The sequence below is a fragment of the Panthera pardus genome, unplaced genomic scaffold (genome assembly GCF_024362965.1).
Source record: "Panthera pardus isolate Hobbes unplaced genomic scaffold, ASM2436296v1 HiC_scaffold_3, whole genome shotgun sequence".
Classification (NCBI taxonomy): domain Eukaryota; kingdom Metazoa; phylum Chordata; class Mammalia; order Carnivora; family Felidae; genus Panthera; species Panthera pardus.
The window spans coordinates 28,921,385-28,943,111 of NW_026526876.1; the positions used below are offsets into that span (position 1 = coordinate 28,921,385).

A 21,727-nucleotide genomic window follows, 5' to 3' on the forward strand; every position below is an offset into this window, starting at 1 on the left:
CAGTAGATGTAATAATCACTAAATAAAACAGAAATCTGAATCCAGATTAAGAGAAGTAAATGAACAGGAAAAAAAAGCTTTCCTTACAGAACCAATATATGGAGAAAAAATGGTAGGGTTAGGAGACACTCACAGGCTACCATCATAGTAATTCAGCCAAGAAACTGGAACACAGATGCCAAATGGAGGGTAAAGATTGATGAGGAATGGGTTATTTACCCGATTTCAAAGCATTACCCTATGAAATGCCTATTAGTAACTTTTCAGTGGAGAAAAACAGCAGATACCACCTCAATGAAGTGTTCAAGGTTAACATGACCAATAACAGGGTAATTCAAAATCGATTCCCTGATAGAATGTAATGGGAAGAACACAGCATCACTCAGTGTTCCTGCCAGAAATGTCACTTGAACCAAATCATGAGAAAGCATCGACGAACCCAAACTGAGGGACAGTCTGCAAGATAGCCTGTGATCTTCAAATGTCAAGGCCATTGAAACAGGCCTGGGTTGTTCAGAGTATAGGGGACTGAGATATGACTACTAAATGCAACTTTTTTTCTGGTGATAGGTTATTGGGACCATTGGGAAAACGTGGTTATCTGTGGATGTTTTCAGATTTCTACTTCTGATGGATTTATTTGGTGATAGAATGTCTTTAGTTATAGGAATTATACATGAAAATATGCAGGAGAGTTGGGACATCACCTTGCAACCTATTCTTAAAAACTATTCTGAAAAGAAAATGGACTATTCTTGCAATATTCTTGGTAATTGGTACTTTTCTTTATGTTTGAAATTAAAAAAAAAATTGCTTATTTCTTATCACATTTCCACATGTAATACAATGATAAAAAGCAATTATGGGAATATTTGAGTTGAACATGCAAAACATAGGAAGAACTGAAAATTCTTTATTTGGTAAAAATTAAGAATACATTGTATAACTTATGAACCACCAAGAGGGAAACATGTAGGAGTGGTAACTGAAAAAAAGCAGAACATAAAAAAAGCAATACTGATGATGATCATTTTCAGTTGTACAGTCATGTGGCTAAAATAAAGTTCTCTCAATTCCTTTTGTGTCAAACAGTTAAGGGCACAATAAAAAAAACGAGACAAGTTTGCTAAATGTCAAGATCTTTTTTTCCCATTACTTATTTATTTTTTAAAATTTACATCCAAGAAAAGTCTAGATCGTTTTACTGTTTGAGAAATAGGTTACTTAGAGGGGGAACAGTGTCTAAAATTCCACAGAACTAGAGTTAAGTGGAGACCATGACTAAATAAATACGTAACAAGGACATGTTTTGATTCTCTTTAAAGCAGTAATTTTTTTTAATTGTTTATTTTTGAGAGGGGGGGAGGGAGGGAGGGAGACAGAGCGCCAGTGGGGGAGGGTCAGAGAGAGAGGGAGACACAGAATCTGAAGCAGGCTCTAGGCTCTGAGCTGTCAGCACAGAGCCTGATGTGGGGCTTGAACTCGTGAACTGAGAGATCATGACCTGAGCCGAAGTTAGACGCTTAACTGAGCCACACAGGTGCCCCTAAGGCGGTATTTTTGAGTCAGGAAAATATCCAAAGAAAGAGGATTCTTCTTGACGTGCTTCTCGCTGAACGAGACCTTTATTCACCGTATATATCAACTGCCTAGTCCAGACATTTGAACTCCGAAATAATTTAATGCAACTCACAGTCAGATGACACCTTATCACGTACAATACTTCCACATGGAAATAAATTCTTGACGCCTTTTGAATTCACGATTCCCATGAAATTTTAGTTATGATAAATTACAAAATGGCAAGAAAGATTCTTTGATATCTCAAAGTAAGAAAAAACTTAGGAAAGTACATATTAAAGGGCTTCCCAAATTGGAAGCACAATTATTAGAATCTTGATAAAAAGCAATTTTTTCTAGGTTTAAGGTTCAAGTCTGAATCCTTGGACTTTCCCACATCGACAAGACACCGCTTGTGAATGTTCTTTTTAAAAAGCTCCAGAGCTCACGCGTCAGGAGCAGGTGCCACTGAGCCAGCGCTGGACAGAAGAGGCTTGCGGTATTTGCACTGAATCCAGACTCGGTACATGGTCAGCTGTTTCCCTCGGTTCACTTGCAGTCGGCGATCCACCAGGTTCTGAACCTTTTCCAGTCCAGCCGTAGTGAAAAGTGTATCCAGCTCATCTGGTTCGGAAAAGAGATGATTACATATTTTCCGCTACAGAAAAAACATGGTCCACCACTTCCTATTATTAAATGGGGCTCCGTGAGACTGTTTTTATTTATGTATTACAAGTGGCTTCAGCAGGGCTGTTTATTTAGAAGTGTAGGAGCGGCTTGGTAATATTAAGTTCATGTTTAAATGGGGGAAGCCAAACCTTCCGGCAAGGGCCCCTTGGAATCCAGAGGGAGAGCCTTAGAGCTGACAGGGAAGAATTTTCAAGGGCTTTATGGACACCTTAAGGGTATATGCAAAATCTCTCTGCACGTAATGTCAAAGCCACTTTTTTAGCAGAGAGTTTCCACTATATTTTAACCAACAGCTCAAAGAAGTATGTGGCACAATAAAGGGCCCAAGGATGGCACTGGTGGGGGAGGAACCCCGAGGCAGGGCAAGCCGCAGAGGAGGGCAATTCTGGATTATGCCTGGGAGCCGGGGCACGGGGAGCACAGCCTAATTCTGGCGCACCTACAGGACAACCCGGCTTACAGGGCAAAACCAGCTGCCCTGGGGTCTTGCCGAATGGGCAGGTTTTCCATTTGGGACAAAGCGACAGGGAGGAAGCGCAGACAGTCGAGGAGCAAAGCAGAGGACTGGAGGCTCCTGTAAGTGGAGCCCGTGTGGAGAACAGTGAACCGTTCAGGTGGCCTGGAAAGGCAGGAAAAGTCTTCAAAAGGCAGAAGGGCCATGACAGTTTTACTTCCGATACTGTATCAAGCAACATTTGATCTGGTGTTTGGGGGACTGTTAGCATGAAGAAAGATGAGCGTTTCCATACCTTGTGTGAAGAAGTAAACTCTAGTACCATCGCCTCTCACGTAGAAATTTTCAGACAGACACTGACCTGTGGAGCGATGTGATAAACATCAGAGAGACTTTAAAGCACTTCCTTGAATTTCACTGCCAATCAAACGTACATCGTGATACCATTTCTCGGGCAGAGAACAGAATCCTTTCTTGGTTGCTCTGGGCACGTTGCAGGAATCTTTGGAGAAGAGGACCCCAAGGGGAGCGATCGAAATGCAGTGTTACGTCACCCATGTGAACCTCAGCCTTCTGTTCTAGAGTTGTTTCGTGTTGGAAGGTGTTTTCCCCCCTCCCTGACTACATAAATACCACATACTCTTTGTAAAACAAAAGTAAATAAATAAAAGCCAGGGACCATAGCTGAGTCTGAGGAAAGGAAACTTGAGATAGACACCATGACCATTTCCCATGTCTGTGCACGTGCCCACACTCGTTCACAAGTACAAGACATACGCTGTTTTGGTTACGGACGCTCTCCCTTCAGCCGCCAAGCCCTCTGACCTAACGTCAATTTACCAACCTGGTACGTCGCCCTTCTGTACCTTCTGAATGCCAAAATGATCTTACTTGCTTCACTTCTGCTTATTTCTCTCCAGCTACTCTTACATGTGGGGTCAACTTTAAAATACTTGTCTGTACACTGCTCTTCTCATCTGGGAATGCAGAACGGAAACCCCTCCAAGACCAACAGTAAGGGATCTACCCCACGCGGCAGGCACGAGATTCCCCTCTCCAGAGGCATTCACTTGGTTTTCGAGATTTTGCTTACATATGTATTACATGCTAGTTCTTGAGGAATTCCCGAAAGGACTGTTAGACTGAGTCAATAGCTCCAGTGTGCTCAAAAAACCCAGTGGGCGCCTGGGTGGCTCAGTCGGTAAAGCACCCTGCTTTGGCTCAGGTCACAATCTAACGGCTCGTGAGTTCAAGTCCCACATCGGGCTCTGTGCTGACAGCTCAGAGCCTGGAGCCTGCTTCGGATTCTGTGTCTCCCTCTCTCTCTGCCCCTCTCCCACTCACATTCTGTCTCTCTCCTTCAAAAAAAAATCTTAAAACAAAAACAAAAACCATTAATGGAGAAGCACAGCTCTTTTCGTGAGTTGGCAGATTAAAGAAGTGGTTATCTCATCCTAATTTTTGTTACCCTCAAGTTTGTTTTTGGTCATTTGGATATGTTCTTCTGGGAATCAAGTCTAAAATTTTCTTCCCTGTGTTTTGGGTGGGTTGCTGATCTTTTCCCTATCAACGTACCAACAGTCCCCGAAGAGCACAGATAATAATGCAGTCTTTATCTGTTCTATGCACCGAAATTATCGGTCTTTAAACTGTTTTAATGGCACCTTTGGCCATACTTTGTTTAAAATTATTCATGTAATCAAATGTCTTTTCTAAAACTAGCTCTTCTAAATGCAGCGGTCTTGGTTTTAAAGATTTGCCCAATACCTAGATCACACAATCTTCAAAAACATACCACCTCTGTCATGTATTAAATGACTTCATATTGGAGCTGTAACTCTAGGTTTCTAATCGATTTCACGGATTTATACGTCTATTCGGATGGCCAATCTGTTGTTTTGCTTACAGTAGCAAAATATGTTTTATTTTATTTTATTCTTAAAGTTTATCTATTTATTTGGGGGGGGGGTGCAGACAGAGGGAGAGACAGAATCCCAAGCAAGCTCCGTGCTGACAGCAGAGAGCCCAATGTAGGGCTCGAACTCATGAACCATGAGATCATGACCTGAACTTTTAAGTTGGACGCTTAACCGACTGAACCCCCCCAGGTGCCCCCACGATACCTTTTTTATTTTTTAGTTATTTATTAAAAAAATTTTTTTTAATGTTCATTTATTTCTGAGAGACAGAGATAGAGCATAAGTGGGGGAGGGGCACAGAGAGAGAGAGAGACACAGAATCCAAAGCAGGCTCCAGGCTGAGCTGTCTGCTCAGGGCCCATCGCAGGGCTTGAACTCACTAACTGCGCCATCATGACTTGAGCCGAAGTTGGACACTTAACTGACTGAACCCCCCAGGTACTCCCACGATACCTTTTTTAAATCGAAGCTGAGCCATGTCGTGGCGGCCATAATCTCGCAGAAGCATCATCCCTCCGGGCTTCAGAAGCCTGCTCAGCCTGTTGATAGCCTTCTGCATCCTGTGGGGCAACAGAGAAGGAAGATCAGGTCTCCTTAAGGACAGGGTCCCTTCTCCTTGTAGCACGTCTGGAAGAGCCAGTGGACTTCGTAACCCTGCCTGACACATGGCCCCTGAAATCTTAGCTCCTCTGCTCTCCCTTCAGATGAGAACAGGAGCGCGTGTCTGAGCTTCTGATGTGCCTTCTGTGGTCTGCTCACAACTGTGGCTTCGACCCAGTCCCTTCAGTATGAAGAGGCCCGAGGACAACCTGCTTCTGCTGGAGAGTTCGACCATGGGCCAAGTCACATACTCTGCATCTGGCTCACTGCCCACTCCTGCGATTACTTCCCAGGGAAGCCGCCCCTGGCCTGTGCGCCTGTGCCTCTCTGGGCACCATGCTGAAAACCTGCAGTGAGGACTACTAGTCGGTCGACTCCTCTGCCTGCCCCCCCAGGCCCGAGCTCTTTGTGCGCAGAGACTGTGTCTTTCCATTTGTTGAAGATCAAACCCTAAGAACTTGCAATTTACAGGGTGAGTCAGCATGCAAATGAGCACCTCGGCAGAGAGCTTTCCATTCTGACTGCACTTTCCATACACAGTCCTCGTGGGGGTTTCGGCTGTGCTAACCTCAGAAGTATAAGTGCTACACAGTCTATTTAAATACTGAATAATGAATTTTAATTCTAATGTTTTGTTTCAGTCCATGTCAGTTTTTAAGTCTATAGCAGTTAAACTTCCGCCGTTTTAAAAAAAATCTATCTAGTAAACTCTACCCTCAATGTGGGGCTTGAGCTCATGACCCTGAGATTGGGTCACATGCTCTACTGACTGAGCCAGCCAGGTGCCCCTGAACTTCTGCAGTTATTAATGTTTAGAAGCATGCCTGGCTTTTGGGCTGTCCTGCATCTGCCTTTATCCACACTCACAATGTCCGTGTCAGGTCAGATGATTCAGTGCCATCCTAAAGGAAATGGGAGCCAGAGAAAATCAATCACTCCTCTGGGTCTTTGGCTGATGCTGCTTCCTGAGGACAGTATTTCATCAGGACAGCTGGTTGCCCATGTCTAAGAAGTTTTTTTTGTTTTTTTTTTAAGGGAGAGAAGAGTGCATGTGAGCATGGGTGGGGGTGGGGGTGGAGTACAGAGCGAGAATCTGAAGCAGGCTCCATGCCGAGCGAGGAGCCCCTCAAGCTCGATCTCATGACCCTGAGGTCATGACATGAACTGAAATCAAGAGTTGATGCTTAACCAACTGAGCCACCCAGGCGTCCCTAAGAAGCTTTAACAGCATCTTTTAGAGTTCAGCAACTGACTTTCCTTTCATCTAAACTTTATTTTATGGAATTCTCTTGTAACTGCAGTTTTCCAAAGAACTTAAGCATAAAGGAACACCTGAGTTAAGGTTCACCATAAATTCTGTGTTGTTAATAAGCTTGGTTTACTGCAAGTATTTAAAAAGGCCAATGAAGGGTGACTGGCTAGCTTAGTGGGTACAGTGTGTGGCTCTTGGTCTTGGGGTTTTGGGATCGAGCCCCACGCTGGGTGCAGAGATTACTTAAAAGAAAAATTAAAAAAACACAGCCACTAAAGACTTCTCTCCCACTCCTTAGGGATGTTAAACCATAACGATGACCAATCACTGCAGTCAACAGGCAGAGGTTTAGAGGCTGAAAGAGAAGTTGGGAACTTGCAAATTTAGGAAAAGGGATGAGCCACTCGTAACACTGACAGGGTGGCTTTTCCCTGCCTATCAGAGGATCCTTCTTACTCAGGGCCCAACTCTGACGAACGCTTTGTTTTTGTTACACTGCTGGTGAAAGGACCTCAAACTTACTTGTCTGGCACAACTGCAGAAAGAACAAATATGAGGATGATGATATCAAGACTACTCGTGGGCACTGGGTAACTCTGATCTTCATCACACAGATCGTGAACAAAGGCAAAACACCGGCAGGGATCATATGCTGAATTTGTCTGCAGACAGTTGAGAGACACACAGGTTAGAAAATGTTCTCTCTCACACACACACAGATGCGCACACACACACACACATTCACACAGCCTCAAGGAAATCTTATCTTGCTTTAAGTGTAACTGCAGCTACTGCCCACTGAGGGTTATCGGTCTAATCATGAAGGCACGCAATCTTACTCAAAGGTTAAGATTCTTGAACAATTCCAGAGAGGAGCTTGTGGAATCCAACTGGTACTTTTGTTTATTTATTTTTAAAAGATTTTAGTTTTGGGGCATCTGGGTGGCTCAGTCGGTTGAGTGTCCGACTCTGGCTCAGGTCATGATCTCAGAGATCGTGTCTTCAAGCCCCACATTGGGCTCTGCACTGAGAGTGCCGCTTGGGATTCTTGGGATTCTCTCTCTGCCCCTACCTACCTCGTGCTTTCTCTCTCTCTCTGAAAATAAATAAATAAACTTAAAAAAAGATTTTTGTTTTAAGTAATGTCTGCACTCAACATGGGGCTCAAACTTGCAACCCAAGATCAAGAGTTGCATGCTCCACTGACTGAGCCAGCCCGAGGTGCCCTTAACCGGTACTTTTAAAACTAGAGTTCTTCATTCCTCTACTTTTATTCTTTACTCTGATGCAGAGTTAGATTTGAAGACTGGAAAATCATCAGGAAGGTAAGTGGCCATAAGGAAAAATAAAACTCCCATCAGGAGAGAGATAAAACATACAGACATTTAAACATTTAAGAGCATGATTTATTTATTTATTTATTTATATTTTTTAAAATTTTTTTCAATATATGAAATTTATTGTCAAATTGGTTTCCATACAACACCCAGTGCTCATCCCAAAAGGTGCCCTCCTCAATACCCATCACCCACTCCCCCCTCCCTCCCACCCCCCATCAACCCTCAGTTTGTTCTCAGTTTTTAACAGTCTCCTATAAGAGCATGATTTAAAACAACTCCCAACTCAACTATACCATATTACATAGACCACAGAATTCTCCAGGAAAACCTATTTCTCTAGATGTGGAAAATTTAACTTTATATTTTATTACCATAAAATTAACTAAAAAACCCCAAAACTAACTAAAGATAAGCCTCAATATTCACCTGGTCTGGATCCATGAGAGTAACTCCAGAAAGACACAACTACCAATTCTGGAGCTCCTCTGCTACATGCATTAGACATGACTGTAACAGACACATTTTAGGGTAATTTCCCTTTCTATATCTCTTCTCCTAAAATGTGACTTTATTCCTCATTGGCCCCTGCTAATTCAAACAGGGCAAGTAGATTATCAGCTAGGCTGGGTCAATCAGACTATTCCTGGGGACTTTGGAATCAGGACAAGTCATTGTGGTGAGGCTCTGAGAACCCTGAACAGGGTGGACTGGTAAGGGTGAGCATGCCAGGATCATATGTAAAACCAGGAAAAATCTATTACAGAAAGTTGGTCTGTAAACAGAGAACAAACAAAGGACAAATGGGCACTGAGCTATGATTGATAGGAAACCATGAACTTGAGGGAGGTACTGTGATAGGAGGAGGAGAGGGTGGTGCCATCTTACTGGCTAGTCAACTTGCCTTGGTATCTGCCACCTTTTTAGGGCTCAGTTACAGTCCTGGCTACACTTTATGTCCTTGGGTTGCATGACCTTCTCTTTCTTTCACTGGCTGAGTTTGTCTAGATGTTTCTGTGACTTATAATTCAAAGAATTCTGACTAGAAACAGTCTTCTCATTTCAATCCTTAAAAGGAAAGTTTGGAGAGGTCAGGAGACAGGCCCAAAGTTCCACAGCTGGCCAGTGAGAGGTTCTGTATTCATGTTTAGTTTTTTCCGCTACTGCTGCCTGTAAATCTCTTACTTTCGGACCACATAAGAATAAGAAATAAAAGGGGCACCTGGGTGGCTCAGTGGGTTAAATGTTTGACTTCGGCTCATGGCTTGTGAGTTCGAGCCGCACACTGGGCTCCATACTGCTGGTGCGGAGCCTGCTTGGGATTCTTTCCCTCCCTCCCTCCTTCTCTAAAAAATAAATAAAAACTTAAAAAAACACAAGAATTAAAAACATTGCTAGAGACCCTGACTTTTAGAAGACGTTTTCCCCTCTAACCAGTGAAAATGATGGATAGGAGCAATTACACTCACCTGGACCAGTTCTATAGCTGTGGAAGAAAAATCACAACAGTAAACAAAGAGTCCTGGATCACTGAAATGGGCAGAAAAACAGTAGAACAATTAAGACTATAAAGTGAATTGTGTCTGTTCTCTTTCCTGTGTAGCAGAGGTTAAAATATCAAAGACACCATATATTAACAATGGAACAGGTTTTGAATCTTACTAATTTTCCTGATGACAAAGATAACTTAGAAATCAAATTAAATCAAGACCATTAAAAAAAAAAAATCCAGACCATAAATCCGATCTCCCGTCACCCATGGTTCCCAATAACCACTGTTGCCAGTGAGAAACAACACAGCCCTTTCTCCTCTGTGCCGTCACACAGTTAAACTTTAAACACACTTACTTGTTAGTTTGTAAAATCGGAAAGACTGTGTTTCCCACACCACATCCAACCTGCAGACAGAAATGAACTTTTAGTTACAGGATTTTCCAAAAAATTAATTCCTGGAGCTAGATAGATAATCAATAATCTTGCCTCCTAACTCCATTAGGGAAGGTATGGTGACCAGAGCTAAATAGTACCCAAGCCGTTCCCTGATCTTGACCTCAGAAAGTCTAAAAGAGGCAGCCATAGAAGACTTTGAAAGCATGGGCTTTCAACAGCAGAAGGGAGTTGGTATGGAAAAAAGGGCATAGATTGCTTTTACTTTTTCAGGTTTAGCAAACAGTCCTATAGATGAAGTATTTTCTTACTGAACTGCACTATATCATTACTGGAAAAAATGTTTCTAATTGACTAAGCTGAAAAACTTATGAAAAGGGAACCACAAATAAGATTAGTCTGGGTGTGGTAATAATAAAACAACCACCATATACTAAGGACTCACTACTTGCCAGACACGATTCTAAGCCATTTTACATATGTTACCTCAATGTATGCAATCCTCGTTACTATGAGGCAGACAGAGAGGCAGAGGTCCCGTTCTGCTTGGGGAGGGTAAGGAACTACTGACAAGGTCATGCAGGAAGTATACTCAACCCTAGGGTAATCTGCTTCTGGGGGAGTGTATAGTCACCGTCTGGCCTCAGCAACACCACCCCAACTAGGAAGACAAGAACTCTCCCATGCCGGAGAAGCAGGCGCCATCCCAACTAACCCCTCCATGTTGTAACTGTATTACAAGAGAAGTAAAAGACTTTGTCTTGTGACTCGGGACCCTCTTCTAGGTGGTAGGTACAGCACGATGCTACAACGTTCAGGGCAGTACGATGTTCCCAAGTAGCACCCCAGGTGATGTATCTGTGTGCTACAACCGCCAAATATCTGGTCTGAATTTAGGACATAACGTTAGCTTAAAAAAAAAAAAAAAAGGAGGTGTTTCTAGGCCAATATAGGAGTCAAGTCTAGGCACCTTCTTCACCACTTTTGTGGTCAGCCTCCCCAGGCCACCCACGTGTACGACAGCCTCATTAACCCCATTATCAGGACAATAAAGGGGGGTTACCTCGAGTATTCGGTAGGTGGCTGAGGATCCAGGGAACTCATCGGCACAGATTTCCAGGTGACTGAATTTCTGAGTTACATTTTCTCCCACAGGAGCTGTCTGTGTTTCACATTCAAGACTATTTGAAGAACACTTGTGCTGTTCTATTTTTAAACCAGGTCCATCCTCACTGGTCCTACGTTCAGGTGCTTCACTCCTCTTGTCGGAGGGCAAATCCTCCAAGTGATCTTGGCTTTGGCCTGGTGCCAGCTCTGGGAATTCGGTAAAAAGCCAGTGTCTATCCTTGAAAAACCCGTTTTCGTGGATTTTGTAGAAGTCATTCCAATATTTGTGGGCATTTATTTCATAATCAACTGTAAACATTAAGGGAAAAGTTTAAAAAAACCATCTCTCAGGATTTTATTTGTCCCTAATGTCATATACCATTCTGTCTCATTGAATGTCATTTTATACTAAAAGTATCCTCAAGCAGAGCCATAGTCTCAGAGCTGGAAACCTTTTAGTCCTACCAGGTACCCTACCTGAACTCCCTCTGCATCCTGTCCTTCTAGGGAGTCCAGCTTCTGCCAGCGAACTTACTACCAATTCTCCACCCACATCTTTGGGTGGCTCTTAACTACTAGAAAATTCTAACATTAAGCAAAAAAATCTGTCTTCTGATCCAAAAGTCCTACTATTTCATTTCTTCTTCTTCTTTTTTTTTAAAGTTCTACTACTTCTTAGGGCCATACAGAACAACTCTTTTGCATTTAAGGGCGGTTATTTCCACCTCTAAATTTTCTCTTTTACAAGTGAAACGTCCCAGGTTCTTCAGTTATTCCCCATGTAAACTCAATGGTTATGATACAGGCAGCTCTTCTTAAAATACACTCCCGTCTGTGGCTCTTCATAGAGTGTGGAGCTGAGAAATGAATTCAGTAATACCACAAGATACTAAAAAATAGAAACAAGGCTAAAAGGAAAGGAGAAATGCTGACAAGAGAGAAAAATGTCTTCAGGTGAGAAGAGTTTTGATGATGGAGGACAGGAGAGACTCGAGAAGGGTAGACTGTTTACGCTGTAGTCTAAGGTGATCAAGGCAGTGTTAGACTTGAGTTTTGTTTTCTTTTTCTTTTTCTTTTTTTTTTTTAAGGCTTCAGTTTTTGGTTCTTTGCCAGACCTTGACTAGTGTAGTTGAAATGAATACAAATCTAAGAAATTGGATTTTAGTTCCACCCTTGCTACTACTAACTAACTGCTTACCTCTGGGAAAGGCACATAATGTCCTGTGGTCCAAGTTTCTTTAACTGTAAAAAGAGGATATTGGACTACATGATTTTCAAAATCCCTTTCAACTCTAACCTGCATTGATCTAGTCTCTGTCAAAGCATGTAAAGTGAGTATTTTGCAACTGGAATCTTCTAATTGTTACACTGAACTGTGGGATTACTACCCTCTCAGTTTCTAGTCCTACTTTCAATTGTCTTTTAGGAAAAAGGCCCAATCAGTACTAGTTTTAGTACCCAGAGATATTCTGCAGTGAAATCATCCACCTCTCCAGAAGGGGCCTCTTTTTCTTTGGCCAGACTTATCTACACTCTGCTTCACCCAGCTCTCCTCGGCAGAAGCCTTAAATCCTCATAGCCATCACACGAAGAAAAGACACATTCACCAGTCATTGGCTTCCTCCCCCAACAACATTGGGAATCAGATCACTAGAATCTAGCTTCAATCACATTTCCTCAGTAAAAGTGCAATCACATAGAGAAAGCACAGCCTCTAAGCCAATCACGTGACCACACGGTTGACAAAGGCGAGTCACATTAACATGGGTCTAGACAACGTAACTAAAACTTAATCGCTAGAAAATATCAAGATACACTTACTCTCAAATAAAGCCCAAAACAAAACTCCCTGTTTGCTCTAACAAGATTTTAGGGTGACGCCCTTTTCCGTCCTAACCCACCACCCCCCCCTCCCGTTCTACCCCCGAGTTCGGTATCAGTCCAGTAACAAAGGCTCCTGGCGGTCTCGGTTCTCTGACTCTCGTGGACAGTGCGTTCAGCAGTACACTGGCTGCAGATACCACCGAGGGCCCACCTGGGCGCACCTTGCTTCTCCTGGCACACTCGCTGGGTACTGTTCTCCCGGACTTTCCTCTCCGCCGCCGCGGCCTGCTCTTCCGACCACTCAACATTGTCCCTGGGAAAATCAAACGGGCAGCTTAGAGGCCTCACGTTCCAGCCGCGGGCAGGGTGAGTCGCTGGCCCCGGAGCGCCTCTCCCACGGGAGGAGAGCGCCTCAAGCAGGGCAGCGGGACTCGTGGCCGGCGGTCAGGGGCTTCTCGCAGCGCCCGGGGCGGCGGGCCAGAGGGCGGGCCGCAGGCCAGGCGAGGGGCAGGGCGGTTACCAGGCATTATGGTGGAAGACGCGCGCCGGATCGCTCAGGAACCGGCTCCCAAACTGCTGCCTCTTCTGGCCGACGGCAGCGGGCGCGCACTCGGTGTACGGACCAGCCATGACACCGGAGCCGGATATGCTTACTTTTCCGTAAAGAGAAAACTTCCTGCGGAGCCACGCCCCCTTCCGGAAGTCGCGGAGTCTGGGCGGGAAAGGACCAGGGCAGGGCGGGGCGCGGCAGTCCCCTGTGGAGGTTGGTGCTCGAGCTCCGCCCACTGGGGCGGGGCCTGAGTTGGGGATGGGGTTGGGGAATGGGGCGGGGCGTACTCTGGCAGAATTTCTTCTCGGAGTGAGCTTCCTACTCCCCATCCCTTGCCAGGAGGCCCTAGTGGTCTTGCAGACCCGCAAGAAAGTGGGAGACATTAATTAAGCTTGAGCCTCCTCTCTATGCTGGGATCCTCTAGCAGGTTCCCCTGTTTCCCTCAAAAATTTTAAAAATGTTTATTTATTTTGAGAGAGAGAAAGAGAGAGAGAATGGGGGAGGGGTAGAGGGAGACAGAGAATCCCAAGCAGGCTCCGCAGTGTCAGTGCAGAGACTGATGGGGGGCTTGATCTCCTGAACTGCGAGATCATGACCTGAGGAGAAATCAAGAGTCTCACGCTTAAATGACTGAGCCACCCAGGCACCCCTCCTTCAAGTTTTAAGACAGGAGAAATCACTTTGAGAATTAAAGGTAGCTAGTCCCATAGAGCTTATGGTCGGAAGAATTTGAGGAAGGTAGCAAGCTGGCCGAGGAAATCTGGCAGTTTTCCAGCTTCCATTGTCAGCTTTTTGTAGTGTGAAAAGCTATGAAAAAAAAAAAAAAAACGATTTTTCTGGGAGGAGGATATGAAATGAATTCTGAGAGCGCAAGGTTTATCTGTTTAATCAAATGGAATATCCATCCAAGGACAAGTTAAAAAATTTTTTGTAACCACATACTTTTTGGAATTATCCATATCTGAGCTTATTCACACAGTCAGGATTGTAATGCAAACACACATAGTTTGTTATGTTCATACATTTTCAGCCTTCCATTTCTATTTTGATAATTACTACAAACTGATTCTCAAAAGAAAGCATGCTGTCTGCACAAGGTTAGTTGAGAAGAGTTCCAGGAGAGTAATGATTACCATCTGGAAGAAGATAAGGAAAGGGTTAATTAGTTACTTAGATGGTGCATTACTAGACTCAGCACACTGGTACCCAGTTGTCGTTTCCTTCATTGCAGATTCTTTCCGTACGCAAAACTGAAGGGAGCTATGAGAGGTTCTGTATCTTTCTCAGAAAAGAAACTGGATCAGGCCCTAAATCCTTCTTAATCACAAAGAAAAATATGTGAGTGAATTGAAAAGATAAGAGAGTAGAGAATTTGTACTTTATTTGAAAACACTTTTGCCATTCTCATGGTCTTTTGAAACATTTTGAACAAGACCTCCTCTCCAAAAAACAAGTGACAAGGATTTTTATAGTTTCTCGAGGCTGGTTGTTTGACATAGTGGTTGATTTATATGTATTCTTGGCATCTTGTTGTCTCTTCTACACTCGTTTTTCTCCCCACACCAAAAGCTATTCGTGCTCCTAATCAACATTCTCACTGCAGAGTTTCTTGCAGGGAGCTCACTCTGTTTTCACTTGAAGTGACTTACTATATTAATTCCCACAACTAGTCATTTAAAATGGCAAACAACTTGGGCCCTTTTCGTGAAATGGGAGAAAAGTATCCTGAATTTTCGTACAATTATCTTTGGTTGACCTGTACAACTCATGTTTCTCCCATCTTTTGAAGCACCTGAAGTTATTTTTCTGCAGAAATTTGGAAGACGTGACTCTGAGTCCTCTGTGCTACCACACTTCATGCTGGACTGTATCTTCAGCAAGCAAAACTTTTCAGGGGAGTTAAGGGTCCCTCTGCTGGTGAGCTGGAAGAGCTCTTCTAGCTGGGTGGCATGGGTTCAAAGCCTGGAAAGGTTAACAACTCTCAGTCTGGATCATTGCCTTGGGTGTCAACCTGGGACGTGGGTAATTATTTCATGCTTTTCTTTAAGTTCCAGTCAGTGGAAATTCCGGTCTGTGTAAGCATGTGCTCTGGAACTGAAAGTGGGGGAAGGGACCCTGGTGTCCTGATTTGCTCTCCTTAAAGTTTCACAGAACATGTAGCAGGCCTAGATAATTGAATAAGCTGATTTAACAAATTTAAACAGCCTTTTGTGTTTTTTTTTCTTATTGCAAAATAAATATGTTTATTGTAGAACATTTAGACAAAAGAAAAAAAGAAACTACCCCATTCCATCCTTAATTTAACCCATTAAATACTTTGGTTTAAAAAAAAAACACTGGTGTATACCTTCCAGTCTTTTTTTTTTCTTATGTATTTATAGAAGTAACTTTTAAATTACTATAGTGTCAGAACTGCTTTATGCCCTCTTATTTTACAACTTCATTGAGGTATAGTTTACATATCATTAAATTCACCCATTTTAAGTGTACCGTCTGATAATTTTCATAAAAATCTATATTTGTGCAACTACAATCATAATTAGGTTCTAGAACAATCCCATACAGCCTTCTCATGGCTCTGAGCAGTTGTAGCCTATTTTATAACCTGATGATAGCTTATAATATCATTCTTTTGTTTGAATGGTCTTTTCTAACATCGTTTTAATTTATAGAACTGTACCATGACTTACTGGACATTTAGGCAACTTTAAAATCCAACACGATACACATCCTTGTAACTAAATCATTTTGTATATTCATGATTATTTCTTTAGGAATAATGTCTAGAAGTGGAAGTAGTGAGTCAGTGGTTATAATTAGCTGGATTACTAAGCCGTGAGGTCAGGGCATTTTATCTCTTTGTTCACTGTTATATCCAGGTCCTAGAACAAGGTCCAACACATAGTATGCAACTCAATAAATGTTGAACAATGGGTGCCTGTCAGTTAAGCATCCGACTTCGGCTCATGATCTCACTGTTTGTGAGTTCAAGCCCCGTGTCAGGCTCTCTGCTGTCAGCACAGCGCTTGTTTCAGATCCTCTGTCCCTCTCTCTCTCTGCCCCTCCCCCCCCTTGTTTGCACGTGCTCTCTCAAAAATAAACATTAAAAAAAATAATTGTTGAATGAATGGCCGAGTACCTATTGCTATACTGACAAGATGCCAGTTTATACTGTCACTACAGTATGTGACAATTTGATAGAAAGACTGTGTTACTGTACATTTTAGATTTTCCAGGACAGATATGCTTAAAAATATTCTTTCCTGTTATCTCACTGATCCAAGAAAATATTTCAGGAATTCTAATTTTGGCATCCAAATTACATCTCTTAGATTGCCTATTATGGTCATAGCCATACCAAAAAAAGAAAAAAATCTGTCAAACCATAAATCTTATTCTTCAGGTAAGAAACATGGCCACTTGTCAATAAGCTTCTTTTTCTCAACATCATAACATTGTAAAGAATGGCAAATACATTTAGACAGTTTTGACTCTTCAAGGTAACACAAATTTACTTCAAGACTGTTTCATTAAATAGTTCTAGGAGCCTTCACTATTTTCATTGCTTTTTTCTGGCATGTTATGATTTTATATTATAAGCCACTGTCCCCATCAATGTGAAACATGTTTTTTCCTTTTTCTAACAGGAAAAAATAATGTAATGGATGATATACACCTAAATGTGATTAAAATAGTAAATTTTGTGTGTAGTTTTCCACAATAAAAATTATAACTACCAAACTTGTAATATGTGCATCTTTATTAAATGCATTAAAGAACAAGTGTAATGGATGAGATAAACTTTAAAAATTTTTTTTTATGTTTATTTATTTTTCACAGAGAGAGACAGAGCATAAGCAGAGGAGGGGCAGAGAGAGAGGGAGGCACAGAATCTGAAGCAGGCTCCAGGCACTGAGCAGTCAGCACAGAGCCCGACGTGCTGCTTGAACCCAAGAACCGTGAGATCATGACCTGAGCCGAAGTCGGGTGCTTAACCGACTGAGCCACCCAGATGCCCTGAAAACAACATCCCTTTTTAAAAGGTATCCAAGAGATCAGCCTGAAGATGTGTGGCTAAGGAGCCTTAGGAACACCCAAATTTAATCAAGATTCCCTGGGAGATGGTGATATTATTCCCTGGAACTGAAGGATCATTGTCATCTGCTGTCTTTGGCCTCTTTTACAAATCAAAAACCTGGTGCCACTTACAGTCACATAAACTAAGAGGCATGTTACTGGGAGAGCCCCTAGGGGCTCACAGAGGCCCTTAAGGTAGGCGCACATCTCAGGTTTTCTCCTGGTGCCCAGGCCATTTTGAGCCAGGTGGGGGCAGCAGAGTGCAGTTGTTTGCTGGGGGAAAAAAAACCACATGACCTCTATTTACTAGGTAAGAATTAGGAAAGGGAAACCACATTATGACTTAAACTTTTTTACTGGTCAGAATTCAAAAGATGTCAACATTTCCAGCTGCTAAGAATGTACTAGACAAAAGCAAGAAACCACAATTTTGATATCTATGAAAAAGTAGTTTGCAGTGAGCTGTTTAGAAAATGTAGAAATCTCATCGTCGAAACCCTTTGAAACCTTTCCGTTTTCGTTTTCTTCCTGTGTCTGTGTCACATCCACTGATATCCGAGGAAGAAGAGAATACGGAGTTGTGGAAGGTATGCCTATTCATGTAGGCATCATATAACCTTAAGTCCTTTGGTGAAAGTAATTCTTGGCAAACATTCCAGGACCATGTGTAAGCAGAAAAGGTATCATAAAAGGACTCATTTTTAGTGTCTATTCCAATCAAATCCCCTCGGATCTTCTGCCAGAGGTTTAGCATGTCTTTCCGGTGCTCCAGGGCAATTCCCAAGTTATAGGTATCTATAGCTCTCTTCACCTGCAGTGAGAGAGCAGAAGTTGGCAGTAGTTACCTTAACATATCTTTGACTTATGGACCACAATTCTAGATATCCTAAGAGTTACATTCCCAGGCTGGTTGAACATCACTGAGTTTACACATTGGTAGGACCTTTCGAGGACACGCAAGTTAGGAGTTGATGGACAATCCAAATGTATGATTTGGGAATAATGAGAGAAGGAATGTTATGAGAATATTAAAAACACAATAGACTAAAACAAGGAGGAAATGGGGGGTGGAGACAGGCTCTGGATATAATAGGAGTGCCAAGGATGGCACTCAATCCAGCTTAGGACAGGGAGGGAGAGATGCTGAGTAGTTCCTCAAGGGTTTGGCCAGACGGAGAGAGTCACTGGTGATGGGAAGGAGTTTCAGGGACAGGAGATAGCAGAAACAAAGGAACAAAGGCCTCTGGAATTGGTAGAGGCACAAGCACGCTGGTGTCGCTAAAGTGTCAGGCTTTGAAAGTGGGAGGGAAGGAGGGAAGGAGTGAAGGAGATGAGGCAGGCAAAGCACTGTGCTGTACTGGCCCTTAGACTTGATCTCAGGGAGGTTGGGAGAGCCCTTTCCTCAGTGAAAATCATGCTGTAGTGAGCCGCTCTTCCTTCCCTTCCCTTCCCTTCCCTTCCCTTCCCTTCCCTTCCCTTCCCTTCCCTTCCCTTCCCTTCCCTTCCCTTCCCTTCCCTTCCCTTCCCTTCCCTTCCCTTCCCTTCCCTTCCCTTCCCTCCCCTCCCCTCCCCTCCCCTCCCCTCCCCTCCCTTTTTCTTTTCTTTTCGTTTCTTTTCTAAGTAATTTCTCCACCTAATGTGGGGCTCAAACTTAAACCCTGAGATCAAGAGTGGCACACTCCACCGACTGAGCCAGTCAGGTACCACAATTACCACCTGTTTCTGATGGAAGGGAGATAAGTCTCTCAGAGTGTGGAGCAGAAAATAGAGTTGAAAAATCCTGCCATTGCTGAGAGGGAAGCATTCGTTCTTAAGCAGGACAGGGGCAGAGCTGGATCTTTATGTTAGATCATGAGCAGCTGTGTGGAGAGTGGGTGGAGGGGAGCAGCTGTGAGGTAGGGATAGGAGGTTGGGGGGTCCAGGCAAGACCTAATGAGGGCCTAGTGAAGGCAGTAGTGATAGGATGGGATGAAGGAGACAGATTTGAAAAATTTTCAGGAGAACAAGAGTAGCCAGATTTGGTCGTAGGTGGATGTGAGGAGCGAGGACAATTCACAAATTAAGGGTGACTCCTGGCCTTCTAGTTTCATTGACTGGGTAGAGGGTGGTATCAGCAGCTGACATACGGAATCCCCAAGGAAGAGCCCGTCTGATGCAGATGACGAGTTTGGTTTGGACTGGTAGAGTTAGATAGGCTGAGACAGTGAGGTAAAAATGTTCATCAGGCAGCCAATGAGCTAAGGTGAAAGTACTGGAAAGAAGTCTCGGCTAGAGACAGATTTAAGAGTTACCTGTGTATAGGTGGCAGCTGAAACAAGAAGGGTAGATTGAGAGTGCAAAGAATGCTTGCCCTGGCTTTTCCTTCACTTAACGCAGAGATCCCCAAAGTTCTGTTGTGGCTGGTTTACAGGTATGCCAATTGACTGCCTTCCTCAAGCTCCTTAGCCCTTGGGGCAGCCGGTACTCTGGGTTGGAGGCCTCCGGCTATAAGGAGCCTCCATTTATTCCAGCATGAGTAAGTGCCATGATGAGCAGAGGTCGGGAGCCCACTCCTTTGTGTTCTTGTGGCGTCTAGTGCCGACCTCACCTGTTGTTTCACTTATCCCCATGTATTACTACTGTTTATTTCCTTCTCACCCTCACTCCAAGCTCATGGAGGCCAGGAACTCTGTTTTTTCCTCCCCCGTGGTATCCCGTAAACCTAGAACTTTGTTAATAATGTATAAATATTTACTGAACAAATGACCGGACGAGTGCCTATAATGGGAAGAGCAGTAGGAAAACGAAGAACCATCAAGACTGAAGGGATGAACATTCAGGAAAGAAAAGCGAGAGGAAGGGACACAGAGCTGCAAGATGCAGTACTGTAAAGGCCAAGGAAGTGGAAACCATCCAGGAGACCTTGATCATTAGTGTCACGTGCAGAAAAAAGGCGGCATGAAATACATATACCCTGGTCTGTCTCTGTGGAGTATAAAAGCTGCTAAGAGGGGCGCCTGGGTGGCGCAGTCGGTTAAGCGTCCGACTTCAGCCAGGTCACGATCTCGCGGTCCGTGAGTTCGAGCCCCGCGTCAGGCTCTGGGCTGATGGCTCGGAGCCTGGAGCCTGTTTCCGATTCTGTGTCTCCCTCTCTCTCTGCCCCTCCCCCGTTCATGCTCTGTCTCTCTCTGTTCCAAAAAAATAAATAAAAAACGTTGAAAAAAAAAAAAAAAAAATAAAAAAAAGCTGCTAAGATGTCACGGCACAAAGGTAGTCAGGGAGCACAGAGTTATGGTTAAAAATGTGGATTCCAGAGCCACACGGCTCGTGTTTCTAATTCTGGCTCTATTCCTCTATTCCTTCTGCCTTTAGACAGGTGAACCTCTCTGTGCTTATCTCTAAAATGACAAAGAACCATAACAGCACCTATCTGGAAGCACTGTTGTGATCAGTAAATGAATCAGTACCCGTCGAGTACTTGTGGAGCACCTATATGGGACCGTGCTTGGCACCTGGCAAGTGCTCCTGAACTATCCTTTTAGCTGCTGTAATCGAGATGCTTTCACTCATCGTGGTTCCCTCAGTACACCCCCCTCACCGTGACAGCTGGCTGCCTTACCTAGTTGCTATTTCCAGCATGAAACAAATGAATGTCCCAGAAGCGATGCTGGGTATGGTTCCATGGGTGATTAGCAGGATGAATTATAACAGTTAACATTTGAATCCACTTGATTACAGAGCAAGAAGCGTCATTGCCATGGGCAAAAGTGAGAAATGAGCTTGTCTTGTTTTAAAGACATAGAGCAGAAAAGATAACGTTGGGGTTTATGGTTGTAGTATTGAAATGGAAAATATTCTCATCACTGCTTTCTGAGAAGGTGCCAACAGTGAATACTCACGGGCTGTTTAATAGCTGCCGCATCAGTCACTGTCCAATTCTGCTTCTTTTTGAGCATTTGGTCAATGGCCAGGATGTCAGTAGGACAGCCTGAGATGGGGTCAATAGGCTTTATATTTGCTGCCTTTACACACATTTAAAAAAAGAAGGTTAGTGATATATTTTGGGTTGAATTATACAACATAGACATAATAAGGAGAAATACATTGCATTATGAGGGGTTTGTGTATGATACAGAAGGTAATTGCTAAGCCACTTGTCAGTTGTTTTGGGCTACATGGTATGGTGCCATGTGTAAATGAGCATTTAGCAAATTTTCTCTCATAATGATGAAGCCTACTCAGAAGCATAGACCAGAAGATGGGGCGCCGGGGTGGCTCAGTTGGTTAAGCGCCCGACTCTTGATTTCACCTCACGTCATGATCTCACACTGAGTGAGTTCGAACCCCGCATGGGGCTCTGTGCTGACAGCGCGGAGCCTGCTTGGGATTCTCTGTCTCCCTCTCTCTCTCTGCCCCTCGCTCACACACACACACGTGCTCTCTCTCTCTCTCTCTCTCAAAAATAAATAAATAAACATTAAAACAAGAAGA

At 43.5% G+C, this 21,727-nt stretch overlaps 2 protein-coding genes across 11 annotated transcripts in view; both read right to left on the minus strand.

Annotated features, from left to right (window-relative positions):
• Positions 1–893: 893 nt before the first annotated feature.
• On the minus strand, positions 894–13,290 carry METTL2A (methyltransferase 2A, methylcytidine). 5 transcript variants are annotated; one of them, XM_019466642.2, is made up of 9 exons: positions 13,151–13,284; positions 12,852–12,943; positions 10,763–11,115; positions 9,661–9,710; positions 9,282–9,342; positions 6,998–7,137; positions 5,077–5,183; positions 3,000–3,065; positions 894–2,184 (listed from the first exon to the last, which is right to left on the minus strand). In XM_019466642.2, exons 1-9 carry the CDS (start codon positions 13,258–13,260, stop codon positions 2,006–2,008), a joined length of 1,158 nt encoding a protein of 385 aa, XP_019322187.2. In that variant the 5' UTR covers positions 13,261–13,284; the 3' UTR covers positions 894–2,005. The 5 variants fall into 5 exon arrangements, 4 of the variants coding, with proteins under 4 accessions (XP_019322187.2, XP_019322185.2, XP_019322186.2 ...); XR_008418685.1 differs by having other exon boundaries at positions 2,127–2,184; positions 3,000–3,206; positions 13,151–13,288; XM_019466640.2 differs by lacking the exon at positions 894–2,184 and adding an exon at positions 2,191–2,869 and having other exon boundaries at positions 13,151–13,290.
• Positions 13,291–14,050: 760 nt separating this feature from the next.
• The window catches only part of EFCAB3 (EF-hand calcium binding domain 3), a 157,773-nt gene continuing 150,096 nt past the window's right edge, over positions 14,051–21,727 (minus strand). For all 6 annotated transcript variants that reach the window (XM_019466645.2, XM_053892743.1, XM_019466646.2 and 3 more), the window contains 2 exons: positions 21,136–21,258; positions 14,051–18,068 (listed from right to left, as the gene is read on the minus strand). In XM_019466645.2, the coding sequence (XP_019322190.2) occupies positions 17,742–18,068; positions 21,136–21,258 (450 nt within the window). In that variant the 3' untranslated portion in view covers positions 14,051–17,741. The remainder of the gene's footprint in view (positions 18,069–21,135; positions 21,259–21,727) is intronic.

Excerpts from the sequence above, each read along its gene's own strand:
- METTL2A (XM_019466640.2), bottom strand. The coding sequence starts at position 13,260 with ATGGCTGGTCCGTACACCGAGTGCGCGCCCGCTGCCGTCGGCCAGAAG. Across the intron at positions 7,138-9,281 it reads CAGCTATAGAACTGGTCCAG|ACAAATTCAGCATATGATCC; the intron begins GTGAGTGTAATT and ends AACTGTCTGCAG. Across the intron at positions 5,184-6,997 it reads TCTGCAGTTGTGCCAGACAA|GATGCAGAAGGCTATCAACA; the intron begins GTAAGTTTGAGG and ends GTTGCCCCACAG.